Source organism: Synchiropus splendidus, chromosome 8 (genome assembly GCF_027744825.2).
Source record: "Synchiropus splendidus isolate RoL2022-P1 chromosome 8, RoL_Sspl_1.0, whole genome shotgun sequence".
Taxonomy (NCBI): domain Eukaryota; kingdom Metazoa; phylum Chordata; class Actinopteri; order Syngnathiformes; family Callionymidae; genus Synchiropus; species Synchiropus splendidus.
Window position 1 is genome coordinate 24679937 of NC_071341.1, and position 19167 is coordinate 24699103.

Sequence of the window (19167 nt, forward strand, 5' to 3'; positions counted from 1 at the left end):
CACTTCAGTGTGAAAGAACTCATTTTTATTGAATAAAAATAGGGACACGATGACAGGCCGACTTGAAACCAGTGTGACAAAGTGACAGTCCTAAAATGTCCAAGTCTGCAACCCAACATTTCACCTCGTGGAGGAAGAAAGCCAAGGTCCCGCTCGCTCCTGAATAATCCTATTTACACTTTCTTACACTGAGCAGTCGCTTTAGGAAAATCAAAGCGCTGACATCTACCAGCAGATACAGATCCCACTTGACACTGTAAACAAGTCTTCACCTGCAAACTAACTCCACGTAAAGGAACAAAAACAACATAGGGTGGGCGGGGTTTGGACAATGAGGTCACATGACTGAGGGTTCTGGGCTCCTCAGAGGCTTCAGAGGTGCGCGTGTGGACTGCAGAGAGAGCGGCGGTGAACCTGATCATGGGACGTGCAAGAGTCAGAAGCAGCATCTGAGGAGCCCAGACGGTCCACGCTCAGCTCTCCACACTGGGATCTCATCCACATTCAGGTCCAGTATTTGGCAGGTTGAATGTCCACGGCTTGCGTGTCAGCGGCGGTGTCGGCCGTGTCCCGAGTGGCCGCCGCCGCCGTGGTGTTTGCTCTTGTGGCTGCGCTCTCGCTCCCTGTCGTAGGAGCGCGACCTCTCTCGCTCCCTGCGCTCTCCTCGGTGACCCCCGCGCTCATGCTTGTGTTTCTTGGAGGAAAGGTCAAAGGCGCTGCGCTCTCTCTCCCGCTCCCTCTCGCGTTCTCTCTCCCGCTCGCGCTCTGCTTTCACAGGCGTGCGGGAGCGCGAGCGCTTCCGCTTGTGAGCGGCGCTGTTGCCGTGACGACCACTGGACTTGGACTCACTGTTGCTGTGGTGGTTGTTCTTGGCCTTCAGGTGAGGGAGGAGCGGGGAGGGCGGGTGTCGGCGGGGCGACGCGCTGCGACTGTGCGAGCGCGAGCGAGAGCTGTAGGTTCCTGAGCGGCTGCGTCGGCTGTTGTAACTGAGGAGACAGAAGAGTTACGGGCCGAACTCCAGCACCGTGAGCCGCAGCAATGAACCACGTGAGCTTACTGTCGGCGAGGGGACCGCGACCTGGAGCGCGACCGCGTCCTCGAGCGAGAGCGACTGCCACTCCGGCTGTTCCGCGCCACCTTGGACTCCTTCCTCACCCTGAAGGTACAAGCCAGGAGTGAAACCTCTGCAGAGCAAAGAGAGCCAGCAGCCACAACCCACCCGTTGTGAGGACTCTTGGTGAGCTGAGTGCGGCTGTCCGGCTCCTTCTTCAGGGCCTTGGTGGTCTGGTTGTTGGGCGACTTCTCTTCCACCTTCACCACATTTGGGCTGCAAGGCTTGGAGGCGGGTGAGAAGCCTCCCAGGGTGGACAGCGCCGGGGTGCCGTCTGGATTCAGGCCTTTGGCTTTCAGCTTGGCTTCTGCCAGGTAGACCTTCCTGCGCTCCACCTCCTTCTCCAGCTGGTCATAGTTGGGCTGCAGGGGACCAAAATGGATGTGATGAAGCCACGTGGTCTGATGGAAGCGGAGCGCTTCAGGTCGCCTACCTTCTTCCTGGTGTACAGTCTGAGGGTGGTGACACAGATGTCCTTGATCTCCTCCTCGGTGGCTCCAAACAGCAGGTACCAGTGAGGCCGCGAGGGCAGAGAAATCTGAAGGGGTCAAAGAGTCGTCACATGTCGGACGCTGCATGACGCTGGGCGACGGACGGGAACCCACCTGCAGCGCTCGGGCAGCCAGGAAGATGCAGGCACACGCGATGGTCTCAGCTTGGAACCGTACAAAGACGTTTGTTCTCAGACTGTCGTTCATGTAGTTCCTTTAAAGACAAAAACACAGGACATGGCATCTTCTCTGCACGACACACAACACTCTAACATGTGAGAGCAGGAGTCTGAATCGCCAGCGGGTTTAAGTTTGTCCTCTCTTGCAGGGCGTCCATGACAGCAAGTCCTGTTCACCACTAGTGACCCGGTCAACACAGTAAAGGATGGTGCAGGCACAGCGGCTGCCGGCAGGCGCGGCCTCGACACCACAGGTGTGGTTAGAGGAGTCTCGCCAGCCTGCACCTCTTCCTCACACTTTCCACCAGCCACCTCCCGATGGATTCTGTCACCGCGCGAGTGCCTTCTGGCAGGTCTCCAAGGGAGGGAGGCCACGGCGTATATGAATATATGCTCGAAGAATGTTGGGCACCACCTGGTGTGTGGCTCTGAGTCACTTCAGGGGTGACTCAATAAGAAAAAAGCTCTATTCCAAGTGGAGCGCAGCTTTCATGGGTCAACTGCAGCGTTTCACCAGTGATACTGGCAGAGATTCTGGTCACATGCAGGTGAGAGAAAAGTGACGGGGATGTAGGAGGTGCATTCAGGGGAAAGGCACGTGCTGGTGGATGGAACACAACACTCTGATCTACTCGAACAACACGAACATGGGTAGCTTGGGTGTTCATCCTCTCTGTAATGCACGTCCTATGAACGCTGGAAAGCATCTTAACACACTTGGAGTCAGCTGTGTGACATCAAGTGTCGCCACTTATGACCCCAAACTTGACTAGTCAAGATCTACGGTGGTTGAACTCTGACTGCCGGTAGATGAGACGGGTCCTGGATCAGCCTGTAAAACAGACAAACGTCTGGACACCACGTCAGTTGGGGACAAGACACAGTGTACTACTGTCATCTTACTTGGAAAAAATAGTCCTTTCTGGCTGTACACTGCAACACTAGTAGCCAAGTACACTTGAACTAAGACACTTTCATATTCAACGGTCAAGAGTGGCAGCAAAATCAAAAGCTTGACAGCAGCGATACAAATCCTTGTGGACAGCCAAGAGAAAGCAAGGTGTAGCTGGCTGCTGGGAAAGGCCCGCTCGCCCCCTTCAGTCAACCTCAGCATTGGCCTTGGCTGTCGGGAGATGGGCAGCCAGCCAATGGGGGGAGCTCCCTGAGGTCAAGTGGTTGGAGGAGGCAGAGTTCAGAGGTTCTGTTTGTGACTTACCAGCATGGACTACCCTTTAATCAAAGAGTAGAGAGAAAGGACAAAGTTAAATGGCGCTCCCTGGGCACCACAACCAAACAGACTTCACAGTAAAGCCATGTAAGGGCAGACACCAGAGTGAAATCACAGGACTGTATTCATACAAACTGCTCCTTCAGATAAAACGTGGATGGGTTCAAATGGAGTGAGGCTAGGTCGCGGTCAGACCTGGGCTCAATAGTTGAAGCATTTCCAAACAGGTGCAATTATCTGACAGAGAGCTTCTCACTGCTGCCAGACAATTGTACGTCGTAGTGGCATCCGCCTGGTGCTCATTCAACATATCAAACCCAGGACTGGTGGCACCTCGGGCACACATGACACAGGTGGCTGCTGTCGGGGAAGGTGGACTCCAAACAAGGAAGACACTTACCAGGCGGTCTGGACCAGGGTTTGGTTCTTCTCACATTCCAGCACTTGAAGGTACATAACAATGATCTGAAACAGAAGCAAAAAAAAAGCACCTTCAAGTGACGCGACAGAAACGAGGCTCGTGTATAAAATCTCTCTTGGGGACTAGAGATCAAGCAAGTTGCTGTGATGGACAACACGACACTCACCTTGTGCGGATGCTTCACGTGCACACAAAAGCCCAGTTCTTTCAGAACCCTCCGTTCCGCTTTGATGACTTGGTTTTTGGTGTTAATGTAGTTCTGATCAAGAATCAGTGAACTGGGATTCCTATTTTGTAAAGGAATGAACAAATAAATAAAAAGCAATGCTTCCCTCTGCCTGAAAATGAAATCGAAAGAAAAGTGCTCTTCTGTTCCTGTGTACTCCTCAACTTCCCAATCCAACCAACTCAAGCAACTGACTGCATGCCCGACCGTCTGACGACGTTTGTGGACTCCTGTGGTCGCAGTGGCAGCTTGTGGGATCTGGTAACAGCCCTCAACCTCAGACACCTTCTGCATCACATGACAGCTTTACAAGAAATACCAACAAATTCCACCGACATGCAACAAGTCTGCATTCAAAGCCCTCCATGTAGTGGGGGGAAAAAGGAAATAAACAAATGCCAACTTGGTCATATTTGTCTCGAGCCAGGATCTCAGGCCAACGATGAATTATTTCAGGCAGTGTTCTGAAGGTTATCACTGGTGTGCAGTCTGTGAACATGTTCAAAATGCCAGTGAGTTCTCAGTCCTCTCGCCATATATCAAAATACAAGCATCAACGAGTCACTGCTGGGGCACATCAAGTATCACGAAATAGTTTTGTAAGCATGTGCACACCTGCTCTCTTTGTTCAGTCAAACATGTCCTCGTAAATACTTTTGTGAGGACAAACGAAAAAAACTGAATGGAGAAATGTCGCCACAAAAATGCTTATGCGACGCCAAAAGTAAACAGAGGCACTAGGATATACTTTTGAGTGTTGATATTTCTTCAAAGCCATGGACAGCATACGGTGAAAGTGGTCTTTGCATTTGATGTACAAACAAAAATGCATCGTGAGGAGCAGCCAGAGAAGGAAACTACATTACCCTCCGGTCTTGACCGACTGATACCCAAAGCTTAAAGTTTGAACCACAGGAGTCCTCAAGCTGACCCAGGGGCCAAGGATATTCGGCCAACCTGTCATCCCCGATCCCAGTGAATCGCGGTGGCTCAGACCACAGGCGTCTCCCACGGGACGAGGGTGGGCCTGGGGGAGGAGAGAGACCCCCTGGCACCATGGTTGTCATGCCGACTGCTTCATCTTACGTACCATTCCACATCACCCAGGCTTTGGTAAATGTAGCTGGTCGCTGTTAGTTGGTTGCAAAGGGAAAAAGAAGCCAAGTTAATGTCTGGATTTAGACCCAAAACATGAACAGTTACTATGAAGAAAAGTTGACAACATACTGCATTACCAAGTCTGGCTAATAACAAAATGATCGTGTGGTAGCTTCAGAATTAGGGCAATGTCAAACTTAAGGTGAATTACACTGCTGAAACTACCAGTGACGAGGAAACTGAAAAGCTTTCAAATGGTTTAGAGTACATGGATGAACAGAAGAGCACTTTTACAGCACCAAGCAAGACAATCATGTTGGGCAGAGTCAAACATCAGGAACGTCCCCGCAATCCCCACAGATGCTTACTTTTTATCCTTGATCTGTCTCAGGTGGTGGAAAACATTGATGACATCTCGTATTCGCCGTGGAGCTTCTTCAATCTTGGAGGCCAGGTTAATGCAGGCCATGGCAACAATCTGAGGAGACACGGCGGGAGGAGCGAGAGTCAAAAACCGGTGAACTAGTTCCAGTAGGAACGCAGTCACGCTTCAGTGGAGCACAAGAGGAACTTCTCCTGTTGAAGAACAGGCCACGGGTTCAAACAGTTGAGTCGGTCAACGTTAAGTCCTACGAAACCACGACACACGAACGGAACACGTCCCAGCGTAACGGCAGCGCTCGACTCGAACAACTGTTGATTCACGGCACATGACCCGCGGAGGAAAAACAACATGGCTGACGCGGACGTCAGCGAGACGTTCGGCCGTCACCAGCACCCACAGTTGGGAGTCCAAGCTTACCTCAAAACTGTGCTTGACGAAGGACTTGGAGTAGAAAAAGCGGTGGAAGAGCACCTGGCCGGTCGCCATGGCCACCTGCAGAGAGATGACGCAGCAGAGTGAGGGCTTTGTCTGCTGGCCTCCGGCCGCCGCCATTTTGACTGGAGCAGGCCCCGACACAAGTTACACCAGCTCGCCACCGACACCGGGGACGGCGAGGAGCGGGCACTTAAACGGCGCGGGTGTCGCCCTCACCTGCGGCAGTCGGAGCAGGATTCCGGCCGACTGGATGAGCTCGCAGCCCAGGATGCGAAGGTCGGTCTCGGTGCTGAGGTCCAGGCCGTCGAGCATGGACGGCGTGGGAGAAAGCTTCTCCTCCGGGATGAGCGAGTTGTCGATGGTGAGGGACACCTCCGAGTACACCTTGTCGCCGATGAGGATGCCATCGTTGTTCGTCGACGCGTTGGAGGACACAGACAGGGGACCCGCGGCCATCTTCACCCGAGCAAACACCGCCGCAGCAGAGCGCGCCGACACGGAAGCACGGCGGAGCGATCTGACGTCATCACTGGCCGCGCCACGTGGTGCGCCTCCGCAGCCAAGAAGTAGTTCTCACCCAGAACTTCACACCCATCCCAAGATGACTTTAGAAACCAATATACACGACCACTAATCACCTTTGCGTGTGATTCCTAGCATCCAACCGCGCTGCCAATCTGCGGATCACATGAGTCCATCTACCTTTGCCTTGTCTCAGTAAAACTAGTCCCCTCGGAGACGGACTTCAATAAATACTAACGCTGTCAGCGGAACATTTAAAGTACGGGACATCACTTGGTGACGCAAGAAGGCTCCGGGCGCTCAGCGCCTCTGTGACGCGGGTGACGGGAAACAGCGGCCTCTTCACAACCACTGCGATTCATCCGCCTCTCCGTCTGCGAGGAACCGCTTTCTGATTGACTTGTTTGTTTATTTCAGACAAACGCATCAAACTACAACAATACATACTTTTAAAACTACATATTTTAAATACACACCTTCATGAGGAAAAGTAAGAAAACATGTTGACTTTCACGGACGGGACATCGTGTCCAAGTGCTGGAGGAGCTGCAGTGACTCAAACACACCTCAGGAGGGCGCTAGAGGGCCGTTTACTGCAGCTCAGAAGACAAGCCTCACTGCCCAGGCCAGCCAGCACCCCATATACACAGTATATAGAGAGACAAGAAACCTCTCTCATACTTGAAACGGAACAATTACAGTCATCGCCGACTGGTATTTTGGCTTTTATTCCAGCCTGAACACTTGACAGTTCTGCTCTAACCTGGGCCTCGCTTGCGTCCGTCCACCTCCCACCTCCACCAATAGAGATGTGACCACAGCCTCAGAGGAAGACGGACAGGAGACGTGAGCGGATGAGAGGGAGGCTGCAGTGGATGAACTTCATTCCCACAGATGGGAAATTTTGGTAGTTGTTACTGCTTGTTGCACAAATGAAACTGAAGATATTGAAGTCTTAAAGACAAGGGGGTAGAACTAGGCTCAACAGTTCAGGTTCTGCCATCAGAGATCAAGGGAGGTGAAGAAGCGAGTGCAGGCAGGGCTGACATGTTGCATATCAGTCACCACACCAAGAAGATGGATTGCTATGGTGACCCCGACCCTCCTAAATGCAGAAGACACCTTGTGGTGAAGCTGTAAATTGCATGAGTGAGTGAGGGTTTTTTTTCCCATAAGCTTCAGCACAAACCAACAAGTCAGCAAACACAGTAATTCATCCAATCAAGTATAATCCTGAGTGATTCACTTTTGCTCTCAAAAACATTCTGCCAACACAGCGAATCTTGTGGAAGGAAGCAGGTGAGTCACAGCAGCTGAGAGTGTGAGGCCACAGCAGAAGGGACAGAGGTTGGGAGTGGATGCATGCTGTGGTGGATGCAGTCCGGTGCTCCACCTGTCATAAGCTCAGGCTGCGACACACGCTGGTGGAGCCTCACCGCCCTGGGTGTTAACCAACACCTACAGCCAGCACCTGCGGCCGCCACGCTCACCTCCTTACCACGGCAACAACAGGGACGGAGCATTCTTGCTGCTGTTAGGATGCAGGAGGGACGAGCCCAGAGACCAGCCAGGGCTCACTTCTACACACAGAGGCATCACATGACACTCAGTGCCAAGGAGAGCGTTCCAGCAGATCAGCTCTCGACCAGATAAACTCACACCCGATCTTGAGTGGCGAGCAAGACTCGCGTATTACTCAGACGCTCAAAAGCGTTCAGTCTCCACCTCTGAAACAGATTGTGAGCAACACATTTATGATTTTATTCTTGGTAAATACCATTTCCAATGTTTCATTTTCAGTGGCGCAGGGTCAGTAGTCCACGGCGTTTCAACACATAACTCCATATGTGTAAGGCTCAAGGACACAAGCCAAGGGGCTGCAGCAAGTCACAATCTGTGGTGGCCTCAGTTTACAATCCACTGGTGCAATTGTCAGCACCATTGACAAGAGCAGAGCCAAGATGTGAGCCCTGACCTCCGGTCAGACCAACCCCACCCAGGAGAAGCTGAAAGGCTTGCACCTGAGACGATGGACTGTAATCAGGTGACTACCTGAGGAACCATCGCAGCAGAAGCAGAGAGTCATTTTCTGGTCATCGACCTTTGAGAAGGGGACAGTTGATCTGTGTCCAACTCATGTCTGTCACCTGTAACACCAGTGCTCTGTTTTGGCTCATTCTCATGTGACACTATTATACGTTGTCATGAAGGTCGCAGACTTCAAATCAAGCACTTGTGTGTGTCAGACAAATATTTCAACTCCATTTCCAAAAAGACCCGGTCGTAAAGGGAGGCGGAACACTTCCTGTAAACCAGGGGTCTCAAACGGACCCACAAAGGTTTTTGTTGGCACCAAACTAGCACACACAGCTGAACCAATCAGGTGTCAGCTGAAACTAACCGCGCCAGACTGTCAAGAAACTGACGCCAGGCTTCAGACGCCTGGCTGGCAAAAAGGTGACTGGTTGGAACAAAAACCTGCAGCCACTGGGGCCCTCTGAGGACCGGTTTGAGAGCCCTGCTGTAAATGCTTCTGGGGCAGGAAGTGCCAGCAAACACTCACAGCAAAGTCCAGCTCAGTTTCACCAAAATAGGATGGAAAACTACATTTTATATATAATTCATGTTCAATAATATTTAGCACCGACTCCAATCGCAGGCACAGAGCTCCGCCGACGCATCAAAATGTTGACAGATCCACAGTTTGTCGGCAGATTTATTCCAGTGTTTTTGATTAAATTTGGTGTTTTACCAAGTGAAAATGTCCGGGTGAAGACTGTGCTGGTCGGCAGCCCCCGATAAAACGTGCACTTCACTGAATCACTCTCATTCAGAGCCTCATGGTTTCCTGTTCCTCAGACGCCTCTTATAGAAGAAGCATTCCGTGTCACTCTCCCGTGTGAGTGACTCATCCTTGCCTTGTCTTCACATGCTTCCGAGGTCCGAACCCTCACTTTTGCCCCACCTTCCGTGCCATGTTTCTCCCATCATGGCGAGGAAGGGGAGGAAAGAGCGGGAGGGACGGATGGACCGGCAGTGAATGATGTCAGTAACACACAATGCCGGGGGGAGAGGGCTGCTAATTGTTGTTGGTGCGTGTGTGTGTGTGTGTGTGCTGCAGGTCCTCTTTTGTGTTGGCCTGCTTGTGTTGGCGTCCGCAGGTGGTGAGGGACACGTTGTCATGCGGCTCCAACTGTGCTGGCGTAAGAGGTGTGTGCGTGTGTGTGTGTAAAACCCTGTGCGTGCCAACGAGAGTGCGTGAGTGAAGCTGTGAGAAAACAAGAGTGCGTGCGTCTGGGGAGTTTCGCTGGTGTTTAAAGAGCGCGAGTCGTGTGGCTGTCGCGCACATTTGCTCCAGAAAACCTTACAGCTTTGAAAGAACACAAAGACAATGTCACCGTGTTGAAACTGAAACTCCAACAGTTGAGGGCAGGAAGTGCTGACTCATGGCAACAACCAGCGAGCAGCTCACGCCATCCACCACGACCACGCTGGATGGACATGTTTGTTAAGGAATTACACACACGAACAGGGGGTCACAATAAACAAGGAACTCCACACACTCTGACGACGAAACAGTTCAGCACTTCATCTGCCACAGCTGCAGACGAGCCAAACCAGTTTGAAGTTATGTCACTTCCGCCTGGATCTCGCTCCTCCACTGACATCCTTAACACCGGTGCTTGAGTCGGACTCATGTGGCATCCAATATTGCAGCTTTCATGAGTTAGTTCCAGACTGAAGTGGACATGTGTCCATCAGCTGAGAGGCGTGGACACGCTGCAGCTTTGTCCATCATCGATGGGATCTCACTCGGCCGAGGCTCTGACTGTTTCATGAAGCCTCATCAGCGCCTCACTATCCGATGCTACTAAAAGCAGCTGCTCATTTGCAGCCTCTGCTCAGTTAAAACCTCTTGCCCTTCGATGTCTTTAACTTCAGAGGAGGCAGCAGCCCTTCATTCGGTTTGTTCCTGCCGCTCACCCCACTGCTACTCCAGAACTCCAATTTCCTCCCTGCTCCTCCTCCACCTCTGATTGGATCTCCACAGCTGTGGGTGCGAGGAGCACTGAGGAGGGTGAGGGAGCGCGTGTGAGGTTGGGGCAGTGAGTTCCCTGGCGGAGAGGCTGAGGATGGACGCTGTAACCCACGAATCTTTCGATGCGCCAGAGACAGAGCGGCCGCCAGCTCCTCCCTCTCCATGCACTCCCTTCTGACCGTCTCCTGAAGCACAGACACCTAGAACAGACACATCCACATCAGGATCGTGGGGTGATGGAAGTGAGTTGCTGTGTCTCGTCATGTTCTCATAGGGACCAATCTTTGGGGTGTGAGGCCATTTTGGCCGCTGACATAGAGTTGAAGACTTCAGACTTCAAAATAACTGGGTCATTCCAAGTGGGTTTAAGTTTGGCCCAGAGTCCTGGCTCAGGTGAGCCTTGTTTTCGGAGTGTTAGGTTCAGGGGGAGAGTCTGGGGGAAAGGTGATGGCCATGAGAGGTCCCCACAGAAACAGTGTTAACCCCTCAAGACACACCTTGGCGCCATGTGTTATTACTGTCCCAGGCGTAATGAAAGACAGCGGTGACCTGTGAACAGTACTCCTCAGTAGTTGCCTAATGTCCCATCGGCGAGTGTCTGAGTGTTTGAGTCAGGAAGATGGAGCGTCGTCACCCAACATGGAAGCCACAGAGGCTCCAGCAAACCATGCATGTAAGGAGGCGGCGCGAGTCACCCGGCTTCCGCACAGCACATTGTCACTTACTGCTGCTCACTCGCTCCTTCAATCGCCAACATGTGCCATGAACGCTTCCCATCAGAATAACCATCTGCTATGGGTCAGCACGGGCTCTCTTTAAAAGGAGGCGCCACACTTAAAAACATGAAATTTGCCAATCATCTTCAAGGTTACAGGCTCTACACACTCAGAGCTGAAGGCACAAAAGCTATTTGAACTCTCAATAATGCCATTCAGGCACTGAGGCCGTGGTGTTGTCAGGTCCTCTCGGTGACTTCCCTGAGCCTGGCCAGGATTCTTTACACAGCTCACGCTCACTGACAAAGAATGACGCCTTTCAGGTGGCCTGGCAGTTGGGTTCAGACTCGTCACAGCAGCTGACCATTCAGTGTGTCCTGGCAAAGCTGAGTTCAGAATGGGAGGTTTCCAGCTCCAGCTCCATCAGACACAGAATGATTTCTCCCACAGACCAAACCGAGGTACGTACGTACGAGCCGGAGCAACTCACGTGTTGCTCACATGTACCTTTGGGGTTTCCTCTCGGAGGTGACCCAGGAGCATGGGGTAACCACCGTTGACCTTTGGCCCAGATTTCGTTCATTGCTCATAGATGTTATTTGTCAGCCCAACTGCAACACGCTGGAGAGATTCTTTCTGGTGGCATCTGTCATCTGTGTTTCCGCATAAGAGCCGGAGGAAGAGAGAGGGCCTCTTGGCTCGCACCTCTCCCACGTGGATGAATGGATGGAAACAGACAGAAGGAGTTCACCTTTATGGAGCCGGTCTACGTGTCCACTTGTCATAGGAGTGGGATTTGACACCTTTTTCTGCATGTCCACAACTTACTGTCACGGTACTGTCATAATCCCCCAGAATGATAAGTAGTTATTGGCCTTTTGAGGTGTTAAGGAAGTTTAGGGGAAACAGTTGACATGCAAGGCAACATTCCCTGTACGACCACTGGTGTGACTGAGTGCACCACTTCCGCACGCGTGTGCAACCCTTGGCTACACAGTAAGTCTCCTTCCTGCCGGTGTGCATGGAAGCATGTGTTTGCCATCATGCATGTGTGTGTGTGTGTGTGTGATGCCGTGCATGCTGGTCTGCAAGCAAAAGAGACGGACATCATTAGGGGCTCCTATTGAGAGCTGGATTATAGGGCTATTACATGGAAGTCACACGCAGGACCCACAGACCCTGCTTTTAATCTAACACTGTCGACCACATTCCACGCTGCGCACGCACACACACACGCACACAGACACGCTGTAAAGCAGCAGGCATGAATCTTGCATGCAGAGGAAGTTGCACGTTTAAACACACGCACATATGACTCCTGCTTGTCTAACTGGAGGAGGTCAAAGGTCATTTACCCAAGACAGCAGACAGAATGACCTTTTCAATGGAAAGACAGACTCACATAGACAATGTCACAGTGGATCAGGAGAAACATTTGAAATGGTCTTTGTTTTTGTCCCTTAAATCCAACCCTATATATATATATATATATATATATAAAACTGATCTATAAAACACAAACTAATACCAATGAAAATAAATATAATACAATACAAAAAAGATGCATCTTTTAAAGCAAAATAAATAACAAATAAACTGTGTAAAAGCAGCATGCTTGTACCACAGCATTTACAAAGGGACTGGCTGGTTCCGGGCTTGTTAATGGAGCAGGAGTGAAACGCTTATTTGCTCTTCCAAACTGTTCGTAAACAAACTTCAAGAATGGGAAATCTTTGGGTTGAAATGACATGTGGCTTGTTTCTATGTCTGCTGTGATGTAAAGTGCTGCTACATTTTATGTGAAAAAGAAAAACACCAGCGCACACAGCGCCGCTCTGAAAGTAGCCTTAATGGCCCAATCTCGTCTGAGCGCAGAAGCAGGAGAGACCATCAATAAGTCTGATTTTGAAGAGAAGCGAGTGTTTGAACCGCACGCATCCATCCATCTCATACGTGCAGAAAGAAGGAGCGGAATCAAAGATGGAGCGCAGTAAAAGAGCAATAAAGCATGTGCTCCTCTGAAACAAGATAAGAGCGAACAGATGGAGGAGACGGTGGAGGGGAGGGAGCAGGGTGTATCAGCTGTGAGATTGGCACCTTGGACGGTCCGGGAAGAGAGAGGGGTCAGACGGGGGAGGCAGCCGGGACCTTTGTGAGAGATCATATAATGACTTCACAAAGCTCACGGAGTCCATGGAGTCACGCACGTGGCTTAGAGTGGGAGGCTGGGACTCCAGAATTAGCCTCCACTGGTTTGTGTTTTGAAAAAACATTGCTGACTGAGTGGTTTTAGAAGATAACGCACCTCGGACGACAGCACTGAAACCATCTGTGCTTTCTCATGCAGCTCGGCCTCCATCTCTTGCAGCTTTAGCTCCCCCTGCCGTCGGATGTGCTGTACTTCAGCCTGCAGTTTCCTCTGGGCGTCTTCTAGTCTCCCAGCACTTTCTTTCCAGCTGCTCCTCTCCTTCTTCCCTCCCTCCCGCATGAGCTCAATCTCTCTGTTTCTCTCTGCGAGCTGAGAGGACAAAACCACTGATATTCACGAGGAAATGTGACATTTCGAATGAAAATGAAACGATGAAGATGATCTGATGAGAAAGGTTCCACGCAGGATGTCAAAGATTAAACATCACATGGAATTTTAAAAGAAAAACAAGAGAGCTGTTCAGTGAATTTCACTTGATATAGAGAAATATAGCAATTCTATTCAGTGAAGTTCAGCATGTTTACAACTTGTAAGATGATTAACTTGAGTGAGATGAGCGCGTGGCGTGGGATCCCACACATCCCAGGCAACAGACTCCGCCCACAATGACATCACTGTGCCTTGTTTCTGCTCAAGTGTTCACAGAAGGGCCACAGAAGAAGCCCTGGGTTCAGACACTCGTTGGCCTGACGCATCACCCAGCTCTCGTGTCACACTTGGCTGAGGTGTGCAAGTCTTGCTCTGCTCTGCTGGTGAATCCCTCAGCGGAGACATCGGAGAAGCAAGAGTTCTGGCAGGAGGGCGGGCGGAACATCCGACGCCGCAGAGGATACAAACAGACGGACAAGGTGGACGCGCGGCAGGTGAGTAAAGGAAAGTCGTGGAGCAGATGGTGAGTCAGTCTGGTGAGGTGAGTTTGGATGAAGAACACAAGAAGCCAACAAGAGAGCCAGAAGACACGTAGTGACTGATCAGCGGACAGTAACACTGGGTGTTAGGTTTCACCTCTTGTTCCAGCCGGGCCTTGTCTCTCTGCTGCCGTCCAACAAACGACTCATGCGTCTGCTTCTCTGCCGTCATCTGGAGTTCCAGCTTATGTTCAAGAGCCATCAGCTCTTCTTTGAGGCGCAATGCATTCTGGGATCTCTCCCCTTCCAGGGCGGCCGCCAACTGCAAGTCAAAGACAGAAGTTGAAACGAACGCTGACCTCCAAAACTCCCCTCACAGCGCGTCACGTGGCGAGGGAAACCCTGGCGAGTGGAGCCAGAGCAACTTGCTGGCAAAGCTTTGTCCTTGCACTCAACCACGACAGCAACTGCTCCGAGCGGGAGCAGAATATGTGATCTTGAGGAGCTGCCGGCCACACGAGGAGACCGGAGTCATTAGCTCAGGCAGCTACCGGCAGAGTGAGGGGGGAGAGGAGCGCGGTCAGGTGAAGGTTGAGCCTCTGCATGTGGATGAAAGAATGAGCTGGCGTGTGCTGACTCCGATGACAAAACGCCACTTCCTCTTTGCCGGCAGAGCGTGCGTGAGAGGCGTACGGATGGTTTTTGTGTCGGTGTGTTTCCTCGCGTGTGTGTGACACAGCTGCGTGTGTTGAAACGCGCACCACACTGACCACTTCCTCTCTATGGGAATTAACTGAAGCAAGTTCAGGAACTTCAGAACAAACAAGCCAGAGCGTGCGTGCGAGCGTGCATGCGTGCGTGCGTGGGAACCGTCACAGAAGATGATGCTTATCTCCTTTCAGCTTTAACTGTGTCAAGGACTGCTCTCCTGTCTCGAGCACTCGGCTGCTGCTGAGAGTGAGACGTGTTCATGCTGAGTACCTGGGAGGCCATTCGATGTTTGTAGTCCTCCTCCATCTTTGATGAAGCGACTTTATGAGACTCTTTCAACAATTCACTGGAAAGAAAAGCACACATACACAACCAATCACCTTCACCTTCTTATTATCATCACATCAGTGAATCACGCTGCACTGCAATAGGTGACGTCTGATCATTGTTCTATCATATTCATTTGATCACAAGAATTTACGCGCTCAACAGACCATCCAGGTTTGAAGATTTAAAATCCATGAGCTGATGTCACTGTGGGTCAGAAACAGCAAGCTCTCTTTCACATCCAAATATTTGGTTCCCATCTACTTCAAAACAGAAAGATGCCAAGCACTGGGTAGAAGAACATGCACCAATAACTCAAATGATGAAGCTGATCAACTTTATATTCATATTGTCTTAGTGAGCGGAAAAAAGGAAAGTAGTGTTCGTTTGGCATTTAAAAAAGGCCACCGGTCTCATGGCACTGAAAACATTTCCCACAGATTCCAGACCTGGTTAGATGAAGTGAGATGGAAGCGGATGAGAAACTCCTTTCACAGGTGTTTACACGTTCCTGTTTATTTCTCTGGCTTCCAGTTGTGTGAGTGGCTGTGGCGAAAATACGAGGACACATGTGACTTTACAAGAGCTAACATTCAATGGAGCCACCTGAATAAATCAACTTTCAAAAATGGAGCAGAAGCAGGGCCGGAGCTTTGTCACCACTGGAGTCTCTCTGAGCATGTGCCTGCTCTAAATGAAGACGTGGATCCTTAGAAAAACAAGTGAAAAATACTGTTGTTCCACTCGTAGGAAAGAAACGAGGATGAGATGTGAGCATCCACGAACATAAAACTTAGGCGTTTGAGGAGGTGGACACACTCTTCCCCAGGTAACAGGTCATGCTGTTTACACTCACCATCCCCAGACTCGGTGTGCACTTAGGAACCATAGCCAGTTATAATGCATGAGTTTCTTCAGCTCAATCCAGCACACTCGTGGATATGAGAAGAGGGTTGTGTAATTCCTGTCTACGTTAGGAGAAACCAAGAGTCGATTCCACCGCGGCTACTATGTTAAAGCCTGAGGGTGTGTGTGGTCCGTTTGGCTGCGGTGGCCTCTGGACCTTTACAGGGAGCTTTAGCTCACAAGAGCTCAGAAAAGTCGAGGAGGCACGCAGCATGTTGCATTAACCCGCCGCACAGAGCAGCACTTGCTGAACGTCAGAGCTATAAATGTCAAGCTGTTCCTCAAGGAGACCACCTCCAGGGTGGAGGAGGTCCTAGAGGAGGTGAGGTCATGTCAAAGTAAATGCACAAATTTATCATTCGTCTGCCATCATTGTTTCACAGTCATAATGACGATGTCATTACAAGACGAATGAAGAAACCAGTCTGACTGAAGAAAGCAGACATTTTCATCAATATCGTTCCAAGGATGTGTGGAAATCACTGCGTTCTGGGGATCACGAAGCGATCATCGGAAATATATACAGTAAAAAGGACTTGTGGTCCCCTTTTGGTCATAAAGTCCCTCTGCTTGAACCAAACACACACAGAGCGGCTCCCCTGAAAATACACTGCCACATAACGGCCCCAAACGCTGTCGCTGGATCAGGAGCCCGGTGACACACGTTCAACACAGACCTCCAGAGAGGCAGAGCAGGGCCTCGACCTTAGATGTCTTAGCGTGTGTGGTAAGGTTATTATCCATCTATCGTCTATGGATGACACAAATGAAAGGAAAGACAAGCACAATTTTGCCCTTCATGAAGCCATCACAGGAAGTGGAATGGAAGTGGAAGCACACGACAGCTGATCCATCCATCCATCCATCCATCTATCATCCTTCTATCATCCATCCATCCATCTATCGATCTATCATCCTTCTATCATCCATCCATCCATCCATCCATCCTTCTATCATCCATCCATCCATCCATCCATCATCCATCCTTCTATCATCCATCCACCCATCCATCCATCATCCATCCATCCATCCATCCATCCATCCATCCATCCATCCATCCTTCTATCATCCATCCATCCATCCTTCTATCATCCATCCATCCATCCATCCATCATCCATCCATCCATCATCCATCCATCCATCCATCCATCCATCCATCCATCCATCCATCCATCCTTCTATCATCCATCCATCCATCCTTCTATCATCCATCCATCCATCCATCCATCCATCCATCCATCCATCCATCCTTCTATCATCCATCCATCCATCCATCCATCCTTCTATCATCCATCCATCCATCCATCATCCATCCATCCATCCATCCATCCTTCTATCATCCATCCATCCATCCATCCTTCTATCATCCATCCATCCATCGCAGCAGGGCAGCTCCATGCTCCAGCGCCAGTGTATGAGAGTTTATGATCACACTGACTGTAGACCTGACGACCTTAAGGATAATAAAGATCAGCAGCTACATTGCCTTTCTCCCTCGTCGGCCAGACACAATATTATTCACTCCACTGGCTCTGGCTAATCACATCAGCCTACTCACCACACACACACACACACGCACGCATGCGAGGAGGGGCACAAAAATAGACGGAGACAGACAGTCGTGCATGAATGCCCCCAAAGAGTTACAAGTTTGATGCCAAGAGGAGAGTCCTGAAGCTCGTTTCAATGCGCTCCACAACAGACGGGAGCACATTTGTTTTGGAGATGAGCGCAGATATTCATATTTTGCAGAGTATTCCGTTAAGACATGCTTCACTTATCAAATGTTTTCCAGTCTGGTGACTGTGCTCGCTGCGAAAAATATGACAATCTATGAAATAAACAGAGAGCAGAGTTCTCAAGATGACACGGCAGAAACAGGAGGCATTGACTCAACACACTGAAAGATCAAGGACGGGCTGGATGAGCCTGGACCAGACGCTCCCGCTGGACGCCACAATGGCCCCTCACCCTGCGCAGCCATGAGTACCACGATGACGGATGATGACCAACATTCAAATGTTACCAATGAACGCAATGTTTTGTCTTGCTTATTTTTGTATTTAAAAAAAAAAAACAAATATAATGCATAAATACATTTGTTGTATTGTTTTTTTGTCAAGTGTATTCATATTTATACTTGGCCCTTCACAAGCACTCTGTTGGCCATGGTTGGGTAAACTAGTCAACTCTGGTGTTGCTTTAGCAGAAGCAGTCCAGGACGAGCCCCGCGCCACGAATGATTCCGCATCACCACGGGGTGACGTCTCACCAAACTCTGGATCCTTCCTTGTGGGTGTGGACCTTTCAAAAGCCTCATGACAGCAGGCCAGTGAAGGTGTTCTCGTGTTTCTGCTGAATCTCTTGCCAGATAGTTTGGTGGCTTACAGCCTTCTCACCAGCAATGGCTCTCCTCCTCCACCACGTCCCTCAGTTGGGAAGCTCTACAGGATGTCGGAGAGAACTGGAGAGCATATCGAGTGTAAGATTTTACAAGAGCAAAACTGTTCACAGTATAAAAACACACATCAACCTCGCAGTAATAATCACGGTGTGAGTGAGGAACTACCACAAATTCTGTTTCCACCCTAGAACCTAAAAAAAAGGATTCAAGCGTCGTCTCTGGCTGTCAGTCATCAGTCCAGCAGTTCCAATTTCCGACCAAAAAGTCCAAACACTAGCAGCGAACCACCCACGTGTTTGTGTTAGCATTTTTGTCTGTGCGTGTGTGTTCCCCCACGGGGAGTGCAAGCGTGCAAATTCATCCCTCGGAAGGAGGTCTAGTGGGATTACAGGGAGCAATGATGGGAAAATCTGGGAGCACTCTCTCGCTGGCTCACACGCCAGCCTGCTTTTAAGGACATGCAAGAGTGTGTGTGTGTGTGTGTGTGTGTGTGTGTGCAGCTACCTCATCAAAAGGGCACATTCCCTTTCCTGCTAATAAAATCGACGCCGGCACACGCAAACTTGGTTTGGATTTGTTGGTTCTGCTAACAACGTGGCTGATCTGACTTGGGCCAACAGATTCTTGTGTCACATGTCGGGGACAGACGTCTACACCTGGCAAGATGATGGCATTTTTGAAAGCAGTGAATCCAAGTGTTCACAGCAAGAAATGGGAATAGGAGGAGCGAAGGAGAGTCAGAGTCAGGGACAAGTTCCACTGCAGTCACTGTTAAGTCAGAACACAGACACCTCAGTCGTGAAAAGATTGCACCACCTCCAGCCATTTAAAAGTAAAAAGCACCTGAAGAATCACGTCCCTTGTTTTCTCCTGAAGTCCAGCTCATTTTCATTATTTTAAGTATATAATAA

General features: G+C 50.3%; 2 protein-coding genes across 9 annotated transcripts in view; both read right to left on the minus strand.

The window, feature by feature from the left end:
- Positions 1-10: 10 nt before the first annotated feature.
- Positions 11-6284, minus strand: ccnl1a (cyclin L1a). Of its 2 annotated transcripts, XM_053873726.1 has the most exons (10): positions 5791-6284; positions 5557-5631; positions 5123-5232; positions 3597-3717; positions 3410-3474; positions 1717-1816; positions 1545-1649; positions 1220-1473; positions 1058-1156; positions 11-986 (listed from the first exon to the last, which is right to left on the minus strand). In XM_053873726.1, exons 1-10 carry the CDS (start codon positions 6028-6030, stop codon positions 548-550), a joined length of 1608 nt encoding a protein of 535 aa, XP_053729701.1. In that variant the 5' UTR covers positions 6031-6284; the 3' UTR covers positions 11-547. The 2 variants fall into 2 exon arrangements, with proteins under 2 accessions (XP_053729701.1, XP_053729702.1); XM_053873727.1 differs by lacking the exons at positions 5123-5232; positions 5557-5631; positions 5791-6284 and adding an exon at positions 4614-4759.
- A 650-nt stretch (positions 6285-6934) lies between these two features.
- lekr1 (leucine, glutamate and lysine rich 1) overlaps positions 6935-19167 on the minus strand; it is a 52045-nt gene continuing 39812 nt past the window's right edge. For 2 of the 7 annotated variants that reach the window (XM_053873720.1, XM_053873719.1), the window contains exons 9-12: positions 14890-14965; positions 14066-14230; positions 13157-13369; positions 6936-10335 (exon numbers count right to left, since the gene is read on the minus strand). In XM_053873720.1, the coding sequence (XP_053729695.1) occupies positions 10003-10335; positions 13157-13369; positions 14066-14230; positions 14890-14965 (787 nt within the window). In that variant the 3' untranslated portion in view covers positions 6936-10002. Of the gene's footprint in view, positions 10336-13156; positions 13370-14065; positions 14231-14889; positions 14966-19167 lie in introns of all 7 variants that reach the window. The other 5 variants (XM_053873721.1, XM_053873724.1, XM_053873718.1 and 2 more) reach the window with 5 other exon arrangements.

Coding starts and splice junctions, on each gene's coding strand:
- ccnl1a (XM_053873726.1), bottom strand. CDS start 6,030: ATGGCCGCGGGTCCCCTGTCTGTGTCCTCCAACGCGTCGACGAACAAC. Junction 1,474..1,544: donor GACTGTACACCAGGAAGAAG/GTAGGCGACCTG, acceptor GGTCCCCTGCAG/CCCAACTATGACCAGCTGGA. Junction 987..1,057: donor TCGCGGTCCCCTCGCCGACA/GTAAGCTCACGT, acceptor CTGTCTCCTCAG/TTACAACAGCCGACGCAGCC.